Below are 19,639 nucleotides of genomic sequence, written 5' to 3'. Positions count from 1 at the left end.
TGGTTGCACGTGCTTCAAAACTCATGTGTGATTGGGAGAAAACCCCAAGTCAACTTGAGTTTAACATGTGACTGCGCTTACCTTCAAAATGGTTTGGGGGAAGGGAAAAGGCTGTGTGGAGGTAGGAAAGGCTTCATCGCCTCCAAATGGGTGATTTTTACTTGGCTTCAGTGCACCCTGTAGCTCCTCCATTACTGGCATGATGGGAGAGCACAGAAGCGCATGCACGTGCTTCCTCTCCCCTGTGCATTTCCCCCCTGCCATCCTGGTGAGCGGGCATGGGGTGGTGGTAGTTGAGAGTGGGGGTTCTCCCCCAGATGAAGGGATGGTAAGCCTAAAGTCAGGCCTCCCAGCTTGGCTCGCTGTTCTGCACTGCCGCTTGACAGGGCAGTGGTGGGGAAAGAGGGGGGATTCAGTGCTGTGCTGGCATGCAACATCAGTTCCAGCACAAAACTGGAAGTGCCATCATTGTATTCAGCTAATGTGATGATATCACTTCTGGTTTCATACTGGCAGTGATGTCATCACATGAATGTGTAACACTCTAGAATTCACCCAAACTCTATAGTATAACCATAGAGTCTGGGGTGAATCCTAGCCTGTCATTTCAATTTGATGACATTACTTCTGGTACTGCAATGGAAGTGGTGTTTTACATTGGCATGACACCAAAGAGCTTGTCCCCTCCCCCCAAATTCTCTCAACAAGGTACCAGCTAGGGTTGGCAACCCTACCAAAGCGGCTTACAACGTTCACCCGTTCTTGTTTTATCCTCCAAATAGCCCTGTGAATTAGGTTAGACTGTGAGCATGTGACTGGCCCAAGGTTACCTAGCAAGTGACTATGGCAGAGCGAGGATTTGAACCTCGGTTTCCTAGATCCTAGTCTGATATTCTAAGCACTACACCCCACGGGCTGTCTTGAGTTTTCTGGAGCTACCTTCTCTGCTGCCTATGTTATAACTTCCCACAGTTTGGCCTTTGGTATCAGCCTTAGCCTCAGTATTCCACATCTGTAGAATACAAACTTGTTTTTCTAGAGTGTCTTCTAAATGCTTTCCAGATGTATTTTTTTGCAACCCGGATGTCGCAATCCAGAAGCTACACAGGCGTATAGCACATTAAAGAGGTCTTATGGGATCCAAGGAATTTCTAGCTCACTACAAATTGCAAAGGACGGCCTGGGGCTCAGTGGTAGAGCACATGCTTCACAGGCACCAGGTTGCATGTTCAGTCCACAGCATCTCCTTTTCAAGGGTTAGGTAGTGGATGTTGTGAAAGAACTCCACCTGTGAACCTAGAGGGCTGCTGTTAGTCAAAGCAGACAATAAATGGTCTCAGTCGAAGGCAGCTTGATATGTTTATTAGATTAACCATACTCCTATTTCTGCTTATCATCACCATCTGGGAGTATACCACCCATACTAAAAGGATCTTGTATGCACTTTTTTCCACATTGTGATGTACCTATGGTTATTGTTTGCATTGCTTGACCTTTGGCTGTAATTCTCCTCTTCTGTCTGGGGATGTGTATAGACTCATAGAATCATAGACTCATAGAGTTGGAAGGGACCTCTAGGGCCATCTAGTCCAACCCCCTGCACAATGCAGGAACTTCACAACAATCCCCCCCCCGACTGCCCCAGTGACCTCTGCTCCATGCCCAGAAGATGGTGAAACACCTCCAGGATCCCTACTAGCCAAACGAGGCCTGCGGAAAATTGCTACCTGATCCCAAGGTGGTGATCGGCCACAGCACAGATGCAACCGCTTCTGTTTTCCCCTTACAATCTGCCCAGGTTCACACACATGCATGTGCATATGTATTTATACCAGTATCTATACTTAACCACTTAGATGACCTGTTCCTCAATGTGATGAAATGAGCTCTAGCCCTCAAAACAGAGTTCCCAGCAGCAAATGTTGGGAGATTTGTGAGGCAGTGTCTGGAAAGGGAAGAGTTTGGGGAGTATGAGATTTCATTTCTGGGTGAGGCTGTAGCTTGTCTCCTTTAGTCTCTATGGAATTTACCACAAAGACTAAGAGAGATCCTAGAGTGTCACTATGTGGAGATCATTTTTTCTCCTGCTCTTCAGTTCCTCACAGGCAGAAATTGGAGCTGGGTGCAGGTAATTCTCTGCCCTGGGTGGTTAAATGGGAGGCCTACCTCAAAAGCTAATGCTACATGTTAAATTTGAAGTTGCACAACACTCTTTAGTCTAAATTTTAATTATTTATTTATTTATTGTTAATATTATCTTAATATAGTTTTCAACAGGACCCATGGATAGGAAGAAGAGAAGGAAATGGGAAAAGGGAGGGGATATTGGGGCTGCCAGGGGGAGGGAAAGAGGAAATAGTGGGGGAGGTGAAAATGAGACCATCCCTTGTTTGTCATGTTCTAAATTCCTTAATCATGCCTGCTGCGTATTGGACTAGAGACCTGGATAAAGACTCACTTGTCTGAGGGCCAAGCTACACATGACGAATGACAGTTGAACAGCAAGTGTATTTCTCCCTGTTCACTTGCCCTCCACTCAATCCACTTGCCGTTCAAGTGTCATTCGTCATGTGTAGCTTGGCCCTGAGTTCGGCATGCACGTCCTTTGCTTCTCATTTTGTGTTTGTAATGCAGATATAGGGCCAAGCTACACATGACGAATGACACTTGAATGGCAAGTGGATTGAGTGGAGGGCAAGTGAACAGGGAGAAATACACTTGCCGTTCAAGTGTCATTCGTCATGTGTAGCTTGGCCCATAGTCTGAATTGGGCTAGAAACAAACTTGTAACATTGGCCTCTCTCCCTGAGCCCATCCCATATATAGAATTTTGTCAGCCATGCAAGAAAAATAATGTTTTGATATTGAAATGTCATATATAAACTGTATGGATTTGCAGCTCAGGGCAGATCGCCCATATGCCCTTAAACAAATTCTAAACACTTCTTTAATGGTTAAACCTATAGACAGCCTCCAGATAAACACCACACAACCAATAAAAATAGTTTTTGGTGAACCTTATATGTGCCTGCAAGTCAGTACAGAAAGGTCCTATACAATGGAAATTTTTAATTCCTGGACCAAGAATCATCATGAATAGGCCTTGGTTTTATATTGTATTGGCCCTGCCGTAACAATTTATCCATTCCTTCCAAAAGAAACACTAAAATATAGCTGCTGACAGTGTCGTATTCAGAGAGACAACACACAGAAGAATTTTTTTACTAGCTTTACCTTTTTTTAGAAGGGAGCCTTTAATGACAGTTAAAAAGGCCCTCCAAAGGGCGGCAACAGAAGCAGCAACCAATGCTATAATCATCCGTTTTACTAGTAAATAAAAATGGGGTGGCAGGGAAGATGCAAGGCTGAAGTATTTGGATCACAAGGTACTGGACACTTAAATTATTGCCAGCACAGAGGCGGTCATCAGTGAGCCAGACGTTTCCAAACACCAACCTGTTCGTTAAGCATCACGAGGCATCTCCCACTGAGGAATGTGCTTCTGATGGTAACAACGTTTTCACAAAAGTTTCCGTGGCTTATACAGCTAAATCTCAGGATCCCTTATTCCAAAATGTCCTCCCCAACAATGAGCCAGGCTACAGATGCTATAATTAGGCCATAGACCGAAGATGAGACATATATTTTATAGGAGGCCCTACGAATGGCTTGAGTCCCATCTCGGCCCAGGTGTCATATTGGTGGCGTTGTTCCATGGGTGCATTCTATCCAACAACTTCATAAGAACCTCCTTGCTTGGATACTCAGAAGGGCAGCTGTGTTTTGCCTGGCTATTGAGGTCAATGCATGAGAAGCCAATTGCTGAAAACTCCCAGCTCATAAATGGCACGAAATTGCTATTCCCCCACCAGGAGGAAGCCAAGCCCAGCTTTCCAAAAGGGATATAAAGGACCATATGCCCTACTTAAACCCACAAGACTTTAGCATCTTCTTCTTCCTGTCCCCCGTCCCCCGCAAGCCACTCTTTTCACAATTCCTTTCATCTGCTTGCGTTCCGCTCCTCCAGGAAGCGATGTCTTGCCAATCTTGTCACGCTAGCTCTGTCTGGGATTCAAAAAACCACAGCTCCTGTTCAGAAGTTTGGCCTCAAAATGTAGGCCAGTCAAATCCAGACAACACTGTTTGCTGTCCTGTAGGCATTGGAATATGTTATGGACGAGCAGGAGGCTTCAGCAGTAGGAGTGTCGGCTCCTGTGGACCAAGACTTGCCAACAGCCTCCCTGCAAACGGGCATCACAGCGGTGTCGGCATTGCATATAGCTGCTGTGGCGCTGAATATAGCTACAGGAATGCTGGACCCGTTGCTCCTGGTACACTGCGCATAGCGCCTGTGTCTTGCAATGAGTCGCTGCTGCAACCTCTCAACCTGCACCTTGACAGCACAGCCTTAGCGGTGAAGTGCCAGGCGAAGAATGAGCTTCAGACCCTCAATAGCAAACTGGCCACTTTCATTGACAAGGTGAGTCTGGGTGAGTGGGGAGATTCACAAGGGAATATCGTAGATCAGAGGAATATAGAAGATCTACAGAGGAATATAAATGAACGACTGCTCACGGAAAATCTTATGTGCCCAGTAAAAGCCCAGCCATACAACTCTGATGGATGGGCCAACTTGCTTGGCCATGTGCTTGTGAAGACCAGTGTTGATGTACTGTCATGGCTGGACAAATGACTTTTGATAATGTCAATCAAGGTCTTGCTGGGCTGTTCCCAGGAATTTGGCTTCTCCAGACAGTGGTCCATGTCTTACAGCAATTTCTTCAGTCTCTTGCCTTTCCCCTCCCTCTCTACTTCCTGATGCAGGGATGGTCTTTTTCTTTTGGTTTGGTTTCATATGCTGTTGTGAGTTAGAGTCTCTCTACTTGTTACAAAGTACCTAGGGATGCTCAAGGGCAGGATTGTATATCTAGCCCTCAACGCACGTGCAGGCTGTTCTTGCTCAATGCATGTGAATGCCGCTTTCACAGGACCTCTCTTTGTGTGACCGCATCTGCAAGTGATTTTGGAGGGCAAGCACCAATCCCGCTCTGTTTTTGCTGAGAGAACAAGTACTGTAGGCTCCTTTGAATTGCCAATTTGCATTTCTTTAAGGTGTGAGAAAGTGTCAAGATCTACAGTTCAATGAATGAGTGTGGGGGAAATGGATACTTTTAGCAGTTGAAGAGGAACTGGTATCAAATACATGACACGGAGCAAATTGAAATGTGACTGTGTGATCGAGTGCATGGAAAATTGGAAGGGGGACACACAAAATGGGGTTCACTTGAGAATCCCTAGGTACTTAGTAACGTGTAGAGATACTCTTAGTTTGTCCTTGATTGCCACGGGGGCTCTCAATTCATTTGTTCCTTTTATGGCATGTTTACACTCAGGGCCAAGCTACACATGACGAATGACACTTGAACGGCAAGTGGATTGATTGGAGGGCAAGTGAACAGGGAGAAATACACTTGCTGTTCAATTGTCATTTGTCATATGTAGCTTGGCCCTCAGTTGCTACTTGGATAGGACAAGAAGAATGTTAAGAACTGCATAAATTAACTAAGGGAAAAATGGCATCACAAAGTAGAAATTGGCATGAAACTATTCAAGGGTTCGATTTGTGCAATGGGAAAAGAAAAAAAACGAAATGGGGGATCTCTAGTTGGGAACTGTGAAATTCACTAGGATGCCTATGTGAATGACTGTGGACTTCCTACACTTACTCTGTGGATAGTTGACCAGCATACCTGGGCTGCTTCCACACACGTTGGATAATCCACTTTCAATACTCTTTAGTGAACATTTGAAACTGATTTTCCATGTGTGGAACAAAAAATCCACTTCAAAAGGATTGCGAAAGTGCATTGAAAGTGTGTTATTCAACGTGTATGGAAATGGCCTTGATGTCCCTTCCTGGACTTGCAGCAGGAAAACGGACATACAGATACTCATCCTCCCAAAGCATTTTTACTTAAGGCAAATCATGGAGTCATCTAACGGTCTTCAGGAGCCTTCGCAAACCTCTTCACAAATTCTGGATATGAAGCTTCTTTGAAATGAATATGAACGATCTTTGAACCTACTTCGTGCACAACAGTTCCCAACAGGAGCATAACCACCACCAAAGAGATCTGCATTATTTGTGCAACACTACTGTGGGTGAAACATGCACATCTTATCTACTCTGCTATGGTGCCTTTTGCGCGTTATCAGGGGTATGGAAAGTGATTTATCATGGGTTTAACTAACAGCCGTTCTGTAAAGACCCAGAACCAAATGGGCAGGGCCAACTGAGAGAACTTTCCCCAACTAATCCGCACCCTTCCTTTTGGTGTAGTGGAGATTTTGTGGGAAAGGCCATACCCTTAGCCCCATCCATGTGGCTGCAGGTTAGAAATATTGGGTTGGATCCAGTGCAAAATTTCTGCTTGCACTAGAATTCTTGCACAAGCAGAAATATAAGAAAAAGATTGTGGTACCTGCTTGAACTTATTGCATCCTTGCTTGTGTTTCTACTAGCACAAGATCTTGTGCAACCACTTTCTGGGTGCTATAATATGTAGAGATGAATGTGCTAGATGTTGCAAAAGATCTTTCAGATCACTGGATCCTAGCCTCTATTTTAAAACCCTGTGCAAGCACCAAGTCATTGCTGACCCATGGGGGATGTCGCATCACGACTTTTTCTTGACATACTTTTTATGGGATGGTTTGCCATTGCCTTCCCCAGTCATACCCCCAGGAAACCAGGTACTCATTTTACCAACCTCGGAAGAATTGAAGGCTGAGTCAACCTTGAACAAGCTATTTGAACCTGGCTTCCGCCAGGATTGAACTCAGGTCGTGAGCAGAGCTTGGGCTGCAGTACTGCAGCTTACCACTCTGCGCCACGGGGCTCTTCGCCTTTATTTTAGCAGGGTGTAAATAGTAAATCAGCTCCCATGTCAATGTACAAACTCTAAAGGGCACCTGAGTGTATGCTCATCACAGATATATTGGAATACTGTTGTCAGTTATGGAAAAATAGACACACATGCAGTAAAAAAATAGATACATGGATCTTTGTATATACTTATATACTTTGTATATAAGTATACAAGTATAAGTATATACTTTGTATGCTTGTATACTTGGTATATGCTTAGTCTACACAGATCTCTAACTTATATCCATGTTGGAAATTGTTTGTGATGCACGCTTACCATGCTAGAGGGTGGACTTTGCATGCAGAAGATCTCTTGTTTAATCCCTTGTAGCATTCAGTCACTTTGCAGGAGCACATGTGGGGAGATGCAAATGGCCTGCCTATGCTCTACTTCTGGAATAGAAATTATCCTTACAAAACCCAAGTTAAGACAGAGTGTAATAATAAAGACATGGAACAAGGGAAATCTTATCTCTAGCGGTAACTGTGAAAAGTACAACACTGTATTGGCATACCCAATTGGCAACCGGGTCACTGTCTCTTCCTGGTTGAAAAGGAAGATGTGATTGGCCTTGGTATCTACATGGGGCCAAGTCTTTATAAACATTATAGCAACACCAGAGAATGAAGCCATGGAAGATCCTCATGGGTCACTTTAGTAGACGTTTGTGGATTTGGTAAAGTTTTGCCCCACGTGGTAGCTTGTTAACAAAAACTAGATCCAATGGATGTTTTCCTTTTGGGGTTCAGGTCCGATTACTGGAGCAACACAATCTGATGCTGAAGACCAAGTGGGACTTCGTAAAAGAAAAGAAACGTTGCAAAAGTAACATGGAGCCCCTCTTCAATGAGCACATCAACTTGCTGAAGAAAGAGATGGAATGTCTCGAATTGGAGAGGGACAAGCTGAAGGCTGAACGTAATTCTTTAGAACAAGTTTTGGAGGGCCATAAAAAGAGGTGAGCTCGAGGGAAACTTTACATATGTATCTTCAGCGTACTGAAGCTATCAAGTTTTGAATAATGGATTGGGTCCTTCCTTCAATTTATGTGATACTGATTTCCATTGCAGAGCAATCCTCCATTGCAGAGTATGTTATTCTAATGCTAAGAACTTCCTCCTCATGCACTTTTATAATCATATTCATACTGGCCAGGGCCTTTTAAAAATATATAATTTTCTAAACAATAGAAAGGATACAAAACAAAAAAGGAACAGGAATACAAATTGCACTAAAGGAAAATTAAGGTACCCATTACAAAGATTGTCTAGAGAGTACAATAACCATATATCATTTAAATATCATGTGCTGGTTTATGGAGCTTCTGCAGTCTGCAGACCTCTTTTCCATTCACCCTGGCAGAACACAAGAAATAATTCCAAATATGCATCTATATACATGTAAATATGCTTAATTTGCACAATATATTCAGAAAGAAAGAGTCTTGTGTTTTTCTTGTGATAAATCATTTTAAATTTTTGTTTAAAAGTATAGATCAATCATGTCCTCTTGTATATGATGCTTATTTGATGTCTTGTATGGATTAAAAAAAAATCTTTTCCCTTACCTGATCAGGTATGAAGAAGAATGCAATAAACGAACGTCTACAGAGAATGAGTTTGTATTACTTAAAAAGGTGAGTTATTTCGTTTTTGATGCTGATGTTTGAAAATACTGTTTTTAAGGTCAAGAAGAAATCAAAAGAAGTTGGCTTTCCCCCTCAGATTATCAGTGTAATTCTAAATAGAGCCACACCTCTCTAGGCTTTATTGACTTCAGTAGATTTAGAAGGGTGTAAATCTGTTTAGGATCGCACTGCAAGACTTATTAAACTGGTATTGTGTCCAGATAGCAGGCCTCTTCACACTACTGATACAAAGTGGGTTTATTTTTCTTTCCAAGTATTCGGAAGATTTCCATATTGTATCTCAAACAAAATGGACCTTTTTTTTTTTTGGCTGTCTGTACCCCCCCCCCCCCCCCGGAATTAATGTTTTTGGCTGAGTTATGGAAAATGCATAATCCTTGCCAAAATTTTTGCTACCCCTTTTGGCTTTCTTTCATCTCAAGAGGAATTCCTCAGTTTGCATTCAGCTAATATCTGATGACAGCCTACACCTTTTACCACACATTATGGGGAGAACTTGTCATTATATGTGATCTTCCCAGTACATATTATGGATATTTTGTCTGAAGGGACAATGTGTGACTGTTCAGTTTTGGTTCTTCTGATATGTGTGTACTAAGGCTGAAAATGTGTGTGGTTCTTTTTTAGACCATTGTATGAGTGTGTCTGTTGGGAGGATAACATGTTGCATCTTCTCCCCTTATATGTTGTAAGACATAACACGAGAAAAGGGCTACTGGGAAATGGGAAACCCCCTTAGAAATTTCTCGGATCTTATCAAATTTCTTTTGTTTTCCCTTGAAATTCCTCTCACATTTTTCATCAAAGGGGACCTCTAAAATTTGCTGTGGTTAAAGAAAATGGAGGTGGTGGCTGTACTGTATGTTCTTTTGTGTCCACCCACGTTTGTCTCCTTTCTCTCTTTACATTTCCTGTCCCAAGAATAATAACAACATTCCTTGTCCCACTTAATGCAGGATTTGGATTGTGCCTTTACACACAAAGCAGATCTGGAAGCTAAAGTGGAAAGTCACGTGAAACAAATCAACTTCTTGAGACGTATCTATGGACAGGTAATAAGACTTCAAGCTATTACAAAGAAGTCAGTTCTACAGTTCTTGTGAAAATGTTTAAAATAACAAAACAAAGCATTGTCTTGCTGAGGGTTCCAGTTGTACTCTTACAGCCTGAGTGATTTGAGAGACTTCTTGTAAGATGGCCCAATATCTAAAAAATTTAGAATTCCCTCCCTGTAGGAGGGCTTTCACTCTAGCAAGATGTGATGCCATGCCATCCAAGGTAACGGAAGGGAGATATAAGAAGTGACTGCATGCTCAAAGGATTTGCGGGTGTCCCCTTGGAGAGGTGGAAACACTGGGACACATGTTTTTTCGCTGTCCCCTCCATAAAAGGATTAGAGACTTGACAATTCTTGCCTTGTTATCTGGATCGGAGGGGATACCCGATAACATATCCTTGGCAAAGCTATTGGCTGACAAAAATCCAGCTGGCACTAGGATGACAGCTACGTTTTGCGCCCAGGTGATTGCGCAACAAAACAGACCATCAAATACTGGAATGGCCACAAGGGATTCCTCTCACCCTGATTAAGTTTTAAAGACTTCTGCCTAATACCGCTTTCATATCAGGGGAATACAGTGAAATAAAATTCAGTCAGGATTTTATTAAGCTTATCTCTATATTGGTGTATTAGGATACGTGATTGGATATTTTATTTGAAGTATATGAATTCTAAACAATGTATTTTATCTTGCTCTGTGTTCTGATTTTATTATGTATAGCTGGTCTAATGACCATTACAATAAATACTACTACAGTGTAGACTCCTCTTCCACCACAAGGTACCTCTGTACTTCATACTAAGTACTCTGTATCATGGCTGGCCCATCCTTTAAATAGAGACATCTCTCGGGCATTCAGTGACCAGTCTCTCACTACAAATGGTGAGCAGTCATTAATGGGGGCCTAGGCAAACCTGGATTGTTGAATGTCTTAAGATACCCCATGGAAGAGGCCACTCATGTTGAACCTGTGGGCATTTTTGGAATTTTGAGAACAGGTAGTAGGTATCACTGCACAGAAGTTGGCATGGAAGATGGGACCAATCACAAAATGGCAGACATGGGGGCCTGGAGCCCATGTTGAAAATTTTCACAAAATGTTAGGCGGTTCCAAGACAAGTATTATTCTACAATGGGGACAGCTGTTTCTGAATGGGTGTTCCCTGCAGACTAGAGATGGGCACAAACCAGGGTGGTTTGTGGTTTGCGAAACAGTGGTTCATCAGACCCCATTTCTAATGGACTGGCCTGAACTTTAGTTTGTTTGGTTTGTTTTTTGTTTTGTCACTGCAAATAGCCTGGCAACAATCAAACAGTTTCCTAGGCAATGGGGGGGATGGGCTTTCTGCAGACCTTCTGCTGACCTGGAAGTGAACCAAACGAACTGGTTCGTGAACCGGGGCAAGTTTGTGAAATTTCGTGGTTCACATGAAACATGACAATCCATGAACTGCACAGTTCGGTTTTTTTCCGGTTCGTGCCCATCTCTACTACAGACCCAATGGCAGTGACTCGTGGGTTATTCTGAAACATCTGCTGCTCTAATAAGGTGAACAAAATCCAGGATTGGCTTTTTGATTGGAAGTAGATGCTAGAAAACACTGGTGAACACCAAGGGTCCCTTGGGCCACAGAACTATTGAGACACAGAGATACAAAGCATGACAAAACACAGAGGCACGCTGGAGGGCAAGGGGAGCCCACTTTAGCTTCTTATGAGATGCCATCCCATAACCTGCTCCTCTTGCACAGGAAAGAGAACTTCATCTCCTCCTTATCCATCATTTGGAAATGATGTACATGCTCTATCAGTGCTGGTCCTCCATCAGCATTCAAATTTAGGTAGGACACTTTGCAGACTTCGGCTCTGAGATACAATGTGGTCTTGATGTGGGATAAGCAGCATTTTATAAATAAAGAACCAAACTCTTAAAATCCAGAGCAAGAGATCAACAAAGAGCCTGTATCAGAAAGCCCATTTGCCTCACTGAAAACATATAGCTAAATTTTAATGATAATTGCCACGATGATTAAGATGCCACACAGTTTTGCAGCCCAAACTCTGCTGTTGGGAGCCCTTTATTAGGAAGTGGCACATGTCAGGTCTCCAATAAGTAACAATGATTTCATTTTCTTTCTTTCTTTCTTTCTTTCTTTCTTTCTTTCTTTCTTTCTTTCTTTCTTTCTTTCTTTCTTTCTTTCTTTCTTTCTTTCTTTCTTTCTTTCTTTCTTTCTTTCTTTCTTTCTTTCTTTCTTTGAAGAACCATATACATTTGGCTCAGAAGCCATAAAGTTAAACTAAATAGACTGCCCTCTGAGGAGAGATGGCCTTTTGGTGCCTCGCAGCACCATGATTCTACATGAAGCACAATTATAAATGGTTGTCTTGCCTTGTGCCCCTTTCCAGGAAATTTGTGAGCTCCAGGATTCTATTTCCAACACATGCGTCATGGTGCAAATGAACAACAGTCGAGGCTTAGACATGGGTCACACCATTGAGGAGTTCCAGCATCAATATGAGGGCATTGTGTTCAAAGGCCGAGCTGAGGCTGAGGCTTGGTTCCAGTGCAAGGTAAACAACTGGGCAGATTGCTCCTTATCACCTTTGTTGGGAGCCAGAAATTAGTGCAGGGGTCCCCAACCTTTCTGAGCCCATGGAAAACTTTGGAATTCTCACACAGGGTGGTGGGTATGAAAGGGGATACATCTTCAGAGTACTCCGCATGTCAATTCAAGCCCTCCTTCAGTCAATAACTTCACACAGAATTAAGACACCAAAAGCAGTGATCTTTAAAGAAATATGGGTTTATCATTTATAGAATAAGCCCATGACACATATCACCACTCTTTAGGTTCATATGTGTAAAGACCAGTCACATCAGAGAATCTTATATACCCTTAATGCTAATTGTTTACAGGATAATTGCTAATTGTTTACAGAATGAAAGATCAAGAGATTATTATAAAAATCTCATCAGAATTACATTTCCCAGGATATATGACACCCAAGAAGCTTGATTGACAGAACAATCAGATCTCACTTTAATATAAACAATTCAATGCTGAAATCATACTTTTGTCATGAGTTTGAAATTCTTCTGGGAAGTAACATATTCAAGGTTATAGATGCAGAGGAGTTAGCCGTGTTAGTCTGTGGTAGCAAAATCAAAAAGAGTCCAGTAGCACCTTTAAGACTAACCAATTTTATTGTAGCATAAGCTTTCGAGAATCAAGTTCTCTTCATCAGATGCCTGATACAGATACTGGCCAAATACAGTATTTGGCCAGTATCTGTATCAGGCATCTGACGAAGAGAACTTGATTCTTGAAAGCTTATGCTACAATAAAATTGGTTAGTCTTAAAGGTGCTACTGGACTCTTTTTGATATTCAAGGTTAAAATCTTAGTTGCGAAGTGAAAACAATGGAAAATGTTTATAATTAAAAGGAACTTTCTTGCCTCCCTGCAAGATTGAGCTGACCTGTAGTTCAATCACAGAAGCCAGAGAGAAAGAATCTGCCACGGAGGCAAATTTGTCTCTCGTGTGTGTGTGTGTCTTTGCTTGAATGTGCTCATACATAGATTCTAGAAGAGGGCTCCTAAAAATCCCTTAACAGGGTGCAACAACTGAATAGTTGCTCTAAGAGGCAGACCCACAAAATGGCTGCCAGAGGAGCTGGAGCCAATCACAAAATATCAGGGAGTGAGATGAGATTATGTGTTACGGTCATTGTGACTATTCAACGTTTCAGGGAGAAGCTCTGTTTCACAGGATGCCTTTTAATCTGCACAAGTGCACAGACAATCAGAAGCCCACCTAGCCCTGCCCACATTTTAAAAAAAATACTTGGTGGGCAACAAGAAAGGTGTTGGCAGGCTCACGGTGGCCACAGGTACTCCATTGGGGACCACTGGGTTAGAACATTGGACAAAGGAACTGAAATAGGAGTTCAAATCCTCAGCCATGAAACTCAGCAGGTGATATAGGGGCAGTATGATCTATTTCTCTAGGCTGTTATAGAGGAGAAGTACAATATATTTCATGTGCCCTGGGGAAGAAGGGTGGGATAAGACTGACAGACAGACAAACAGAGAGAGAGAGAGAGAGAGAGAGAGAGAGATGTGACACAGTCATTTACTGAACAAGTCTGTTTTGGTTCTCATGGTAGTATCAAGCGCTCAAGACAATGGCAGCCAAACACTGTGATGATCTGCATCATGTCAAAGAAGAACTTCAGGCTATGACTCGTGTTGCTCACACGCTGGAGTCAGAAATTGCAAATATTAAATCTCAGGTGAGATAAATGGACTGGTCTTTGGGTTGCTGGAGATGCTGGACAACAAACCAAAATATCAAATGCAAATAAAGGAGCATTTCCTCAGAAACTCTGGCACACATTTTGAAAGTAGCATCAGAGCAGATTCATAGGTACCAACGAAAGCATAATAACCATTTCCTCTTGGCTACATTATATAGGACCAATTACATGAAACTTATGTGACTACATCAAAACTATTCAATTTGTTCCATCTGAAAATCTCTGAGCTTAGAATGAATTTCCCATATTTACCCCACGTGCTCCTATGTCACTAAAAATGACATCATTTCCAGCGCAATGCAAAAATGCTGGGTCACACCGGGGGCCGATGTTTAGAGAATCAGCCCCTGCTGTGACATGTCAATTCCACATTGTGCAAGAAATGATGTTATTTTCCAGCAGCATGGGTGCATATGTGCCCATTTTGGCTGCATGCCTCCTGGTTGGAGTGCACATTGTTGGCCAGTTCCCATACCACCACCCTCTGCTGGCCAGGTAAGTAATGATGGAGGGCATTTGCTGGGGGTGAGGGATGCCCCACTCTGAGCAGGTGACTGGCAACTCTCCCTCTCACATATGTGCTTTTCTGCTTGTGGATAAGGACTTTGGAACTATTCTGAAAGCACATTGATGGTGCACTGCAGGAGAACATTGTTCCTCAATTGTAGAATTTAAATTAATTTGAATCACATCCTGCCCACTCCAAGAAAAGCATATGAAAAAAAATCTTGTGCTTGCAGCGTTGCAAACTGGAAGAGGAGGTGGCCTCAGCTGAGGAGCGTGGGGCGATGGCGGTGAAAGATGCCAAGTGCAAACTGGCTGACCTGGAGGAGGCCCTGCACAAGGCCAAGCAGGATATGGCCTGCCAACTGCGGGAGTACCAGGACCTGATGAATGTCAAGATGGCCCTGGATATTGAGATTGCCACATACAGGAAACTGCTGGAAGGAGAGGAATGCAGGTGAGTGTAATCAACACTTGTTGAGAAATCCTTTAAGACAATGGTGTTTGCAAACTATGAGCAGAACAGTATTGGTATGTTAGAATTAGAAATGACATTTGCACAAGTTCCGGTATTTGATAACTTTGCCAAGTTTGAAACTTTGGATGCTTTATTGCTGACATTTGAATTTTGAAATAAATACCTTATGGAGAACCGTGACCCAGTGAGCCTGATCTCATCAGATCTCAGAAGTAGAGATGGGCACGAACCGAAATATGAACCAAAATTAAGCACGAACCAGGCCGGTTCGTGGTTCGTGAACCATGGTTCATCAGATCCCATTTCTGATGAACCACCACGGACTTTTAGGCTGGTTCATTTGGTTCGTTTTTGGTTCGTCACTGCAGGCAGCCTGGTGCCAATCAATCAGTTTCCTAGGCAACGGGATGAATTTCCTGCAAACCTTCTGCTGGCCCTGAAGTGACCTTCTGCTGCCCCGGAATTGATGATTTTCTGACCCGGATGTGATGTTTTCACGAACCAAATGAACCGGTTCACGAACCAGGGGCAGGTTCGTGAAAGTTCATGATTCATGGTTCGTGAAATCTGACAAACCATGAAGTACATGGTTCGTTTTTTTTCTGGTTCGTGCCCATCTCTACCCAGAAGCTAAACAGGGTCAGCCTTGGTGAGTAATTGGATGGGAGACCTTAAATAAAGACTAGATTTGCATAGGCAGGCAATGGCAAACCACCTCGTTAGTCTTTTGCCATGAAAACCCCGCTAGGCATTGCCATACGTCAGCTATGACTTGAGGGCACTCTCCTCCTCCACCACCACCACCTTACGGAGATTGTTGGTGTATATTTTGAAGGAAAGTCCTGCCCAAACATGGAATTCATTCCAAAATTCCACTTTGAAACTGGTTGGATCCTGACTAAAATTTCTATGCATGCATGGAGTGGGGGTGGGGTTATGATTTTTGCAGATTTCCCCATCCGTCAGGAGCAGTGTTTGGTGAGGCACTGGATTATAGTGGGATGAGGAAGAAGGGAAATCTTGCTTCTGTGGATGAAAATCTTTCAATCCATGGACATTTTAGGCCGCATCCAAGCTTGTATGTTGAAGTATAAAATAGCACAATTTCAAATTCTGTAAAAATTCAGACTTGGAACTGGGAAACATGAATTCAAGTCTTATATTTCACATACATTTCATCTCTAATTTGATCGTGGGTTTTTTTTTTAATGTGTGGTTTGTGCATTACATTTTGACCCACAAGAATGCTCCAGCGTTTTAAAATGCACTTTTAATGAAGCTGCAAGAGCCACTTGATAAAGGTATATTCAGCATATGTTGACTGGAGCATCAAGAGATGAGTTGCTTGTGTCACAGACAGAACTTGTGTAACCACTAAAGTCAAATGTTTTTCTGCACAGACATTATTTAAGGGCCAAGCTACAAGTGACGCCTGACACAGGTTGGACCCTTGTCAGCTTCCCTCAGGTTTTGATGGGAAATGTAGGCAGCTTGGCAGAATGTTGGAGAAGTGACAGTTGAAAAGTCCGTTGGGCAGCAGTCGGAGAGCCAAGCTGCAGGACCAGGAGGCCCACATTTCCCATCAGAACTTGAGGGAAGCTGACCAGTGTCCAACCTGTGTCAGGCGTCACTTATAGTTTGGCCCTGAGTGAAGAGCCTTTTTCAGGCATGCAGAATGACTCCTGTGGCGGGGGACTCCCAGTGACAAGCTGTACCCTGAACTAGCACATGCTAATTTGATCGAGTGTGAAAAGCCTATAGGTTGTATTACCATAGCCTCAAGCACTTTCACCTGGAGAATGTGACTTTTACGTTTTATGCAGCGGCTCAAAATGCCTTCTGACATCTTACTCCTTGGGGGAGAGGGGACTCCTCGGAAAAAGGATTTTGAGGGGGACTTTAAACATCATGCTCTGTAGACAAAAGTCCTTGCATCCACAGAAATGCTGTGATGGATTCAACTGCACATATGTACACGTGTATCTCTCTCTCCAAGCATTTGGGAATCCTCGATCCTGGTCCCTGGTCACCTGGATCGGCTCTATACTCTTATTCAAAGGAATGCTTGTAGGCTGGGACAGATCTTGCCACTGCGATCCCTGTCCCCTGTAATCAGAGAACATTTGAAAAGAAGTGGAGTTGCCCAGTGATGAACAAGTAGAGAGTAATTTGAGTCAGCTGATGGTGTTGTAACCAAAGATCTGAGATTTTCTTTCATCCATTTTCCACTAGGTTGAAGGAAGGCAAGTGTGCGGTGAACATCTGTGAGTACAATGAGAAATGCTCTCAATTCAATAAGATTTACTGGGGCATATCCGGATAGTAGGGTTGTGGTGGAAGTGCAGTCAGGATATATCCAAACACACAGATGCACCCCAGACCACACATCCTTGGAATTGCATCCTTTGCATATCCCTTCTAGAGCTAAATAGAAAAGAGTCCAGTAGCACCTTAAAGACTAACCAACTTTACTCTTTGTCAGATGCATGATTCTGGAAAGCTTATGCTACAGTGAAGTTGGTTAATCTTAAAGGTGCTACTGGACTCTTTTCTAATTTTCTACTACAGACTAACAGGGCTAACTCCTCTGGATCTATGATCTGTTCTAGAGCTGAATCTCAATTATTTATTATTTATTTATTTTATTCGATTTATACCCCACCCTCCCCACAGATGGGCTCAGGGCGGCTGAGTGTCATCATTTTAAAAAATATCAATGCATGTACATGCCAAAATTGCAGGGACCTGGGAATACCTGAGTAAAGCATTTCCTGAGGCTCTCTCAGGGCCAAGCTACACATGACAAATGACACTTGAATGGCAAGTGGATTGAGTGGAGGGCAAGTGAACAGGGAGAAATACACTTGCCATTCAAGTGTCATTCGTCATGTGTAGCTTGGCCCTCATATAAGGGAATGCTTTCTTTGGTGGTAGCTTTTAGGTGGATTTTCTGAGTTATGATAAACTTTCAAGAATTAGAGCTGCCTTCTTCAGTTACCTGAAGAAGAGAGCTCTTACTATACCCTGAAAATTTTGTTGGTCTCTAAGGTGCCACTGGACTCGAATCCTGCTGTTGTGGGGCTAGCTATAATTCATATATGCTCCCATCCAAAAGCGAAGAATGAATTGTCCTTCAGATTGTTACTTATATGCCCATATAAAATTAAGCCACCTTACATCAATGAATTGGTGTTATTATGATTCAGCAGTTAAAAGATTTCTTTTATTGAGTGGTCACCTGGATCTCTGTTAATCCATATCACAAGGTGGCTTGCGAATGTGAAGCCACCACAAATCAGGCGCCTGCTTTTCTAGCTCCTAAGCTTAAGAGCAGCCTGTTTAAAAAGCAAAGCTCCAGCCAGTCTTTTTTATCTTTAAAAATTAAAACAAACCTCACACAAAATAGAAATAAAAATATGACCACGGTAGTGGGAGCTCAACACATAAGCATCTATAAAAGATTTCCAAATATCTAAAAATGAGTTCATATGCAATTGTTGTGTACATGTCGTACTTTCATATAGTGGGGCACCCTACTTCCAGGAGATACTGAGAGCTCATAAATCATAAACAAGAAAGGCATCTCCTGTATCCATTATCTTTTTCTTTTACTATACTATATGTATATTATCTAAGCTTTTTATGTACTTTCTGTTGTTGTTGTTTTTTAAATAAAATTCCTTTAAAAAAAATCTTACAGATACGCTGCCTCTGATCATGGAGTATCTATTCTTACCTACTGCTTTGAATAATTGTCTTGGATAGATATAGCACGCATGAGTTCATCACTTTATGTCATTTAGCTTGGTCAGAGCACTAGTAAAGTACTGAAAGCACAGGAGGTTCTGATCTGGTTCTTAGTCTGGTGGGAAACTGAGGGCCAAGCTACACATGACGAATGACACTTGAACAGCAAGTGTATTTCTCCCTGTTCACTTGCCCTCCACTCAATCCACTTGCCCTTCAAGTGTCATTCGTCATGTGTAGCTTGGTCCTGAGTTTGATTTCCCTATGAACTGAAAAAAATGTGTGGTTCTCTTTCTTGCTAGGTGTCCGGAGAAGTGAGGGGGCTATAGTTTGTGATGGTGCCTCCCACAAAGTACCTGCCTACCCTTCTCCATGTGGAAGCAGCCACAGAGATACAGGGACTGATGGAAACTCTAGAGCCACTTGTGGTGGAAGCCCTGCCATGAAGAGCGCAAAGAGCATCCATCAGGACATCAGGAGCTCCTCTCATCCAGACAAACATGATGTTCAACATGGTTTCAGTGGTGGAAGTACTCATACCACCACACTGCGCTTCGTGTCCTCTGCTTACTCATGTGGCCCTCCATGTTGAAAACAAGGAAGTTGCTGTGGGATGAAATGAAAATGTGTCTCTGCCTGTTAACAGGTGATGTCTCCTCATGCTGTCAAGCAATAACCAGAGGTCAAATATTGAAGCTGTGGGACATGGGGGTCAAAACAAATCCACAAAATAAAAATGTCTTCTGAGGAGATGTTTTGATTGAAATTACTGTCTCAGTTCTCTTATAAAGTTGGGATGTTTAAGGCCCGTTGGCCTGTGAGATGGAGGGCGCTCATTGACTTTACCTCAAAAATGGAGAGCCACAAAAGCACGTCTCTTTCCTGTGCTGTTCTCGTAATGTTGGAAGCCCACGGTCATGTTGCTGGAGTTGACGACACAGCTCCTTCCCACAA

The 19,639-nt window shown here is 42.8% G+C and overlaps 1 protein-coding gene across 1 annotated transcript; it reads left to right on the top strand.

Annotated features, from left to right (window-relative positions):
- The first annotated feature begins 4,033 nt into the window (after window positions 1-4,033).
- LOC129346420 (keratin, type II cuticular Hb5-like) lies at window positions 4,034-19,277 on the top strand. Its single transcript, XM_055003772.1, has 9 exons — window positions 4,034-4,480; window positions 7,679-7,887; window positions 8,505-8,565; window positions 9,534-9,629; window positions 12,045-12,209; window positions 13,807-13,932; window positions 14,697-14,917; window positions 17,171-17,202; window positions 18,988-19,277. Exons 1-9 carry the CDS (start codon window positions 4,034-4,036, stop codon window positions 19,275-19,277), a joined length of 1,647 nt encoding a protein of 548 aa, XP_054859747.1.
- Window positions 19,278-19,639: the final 362 nt, after the last annotated feature.

This window comes from Eublepharis macularius, chromosome 19 (genome assembly GCF_028583425.1).
Source record: "Eublepharis macularius isolate TG4126 chromosome 19, MPM_Emac_v1.0, whole genome shotgun sequence".
NCBI lineage: Eukaryota > Metazoa > Chordata > Lepidosauria > Squamata > Eublepharidae > Eublepharis > Eublepharis macularius.
Note: the sequence above shows the minus strand (reverse complement) of the source record. Positions and strands in the feature narration are given on the sequence as shown.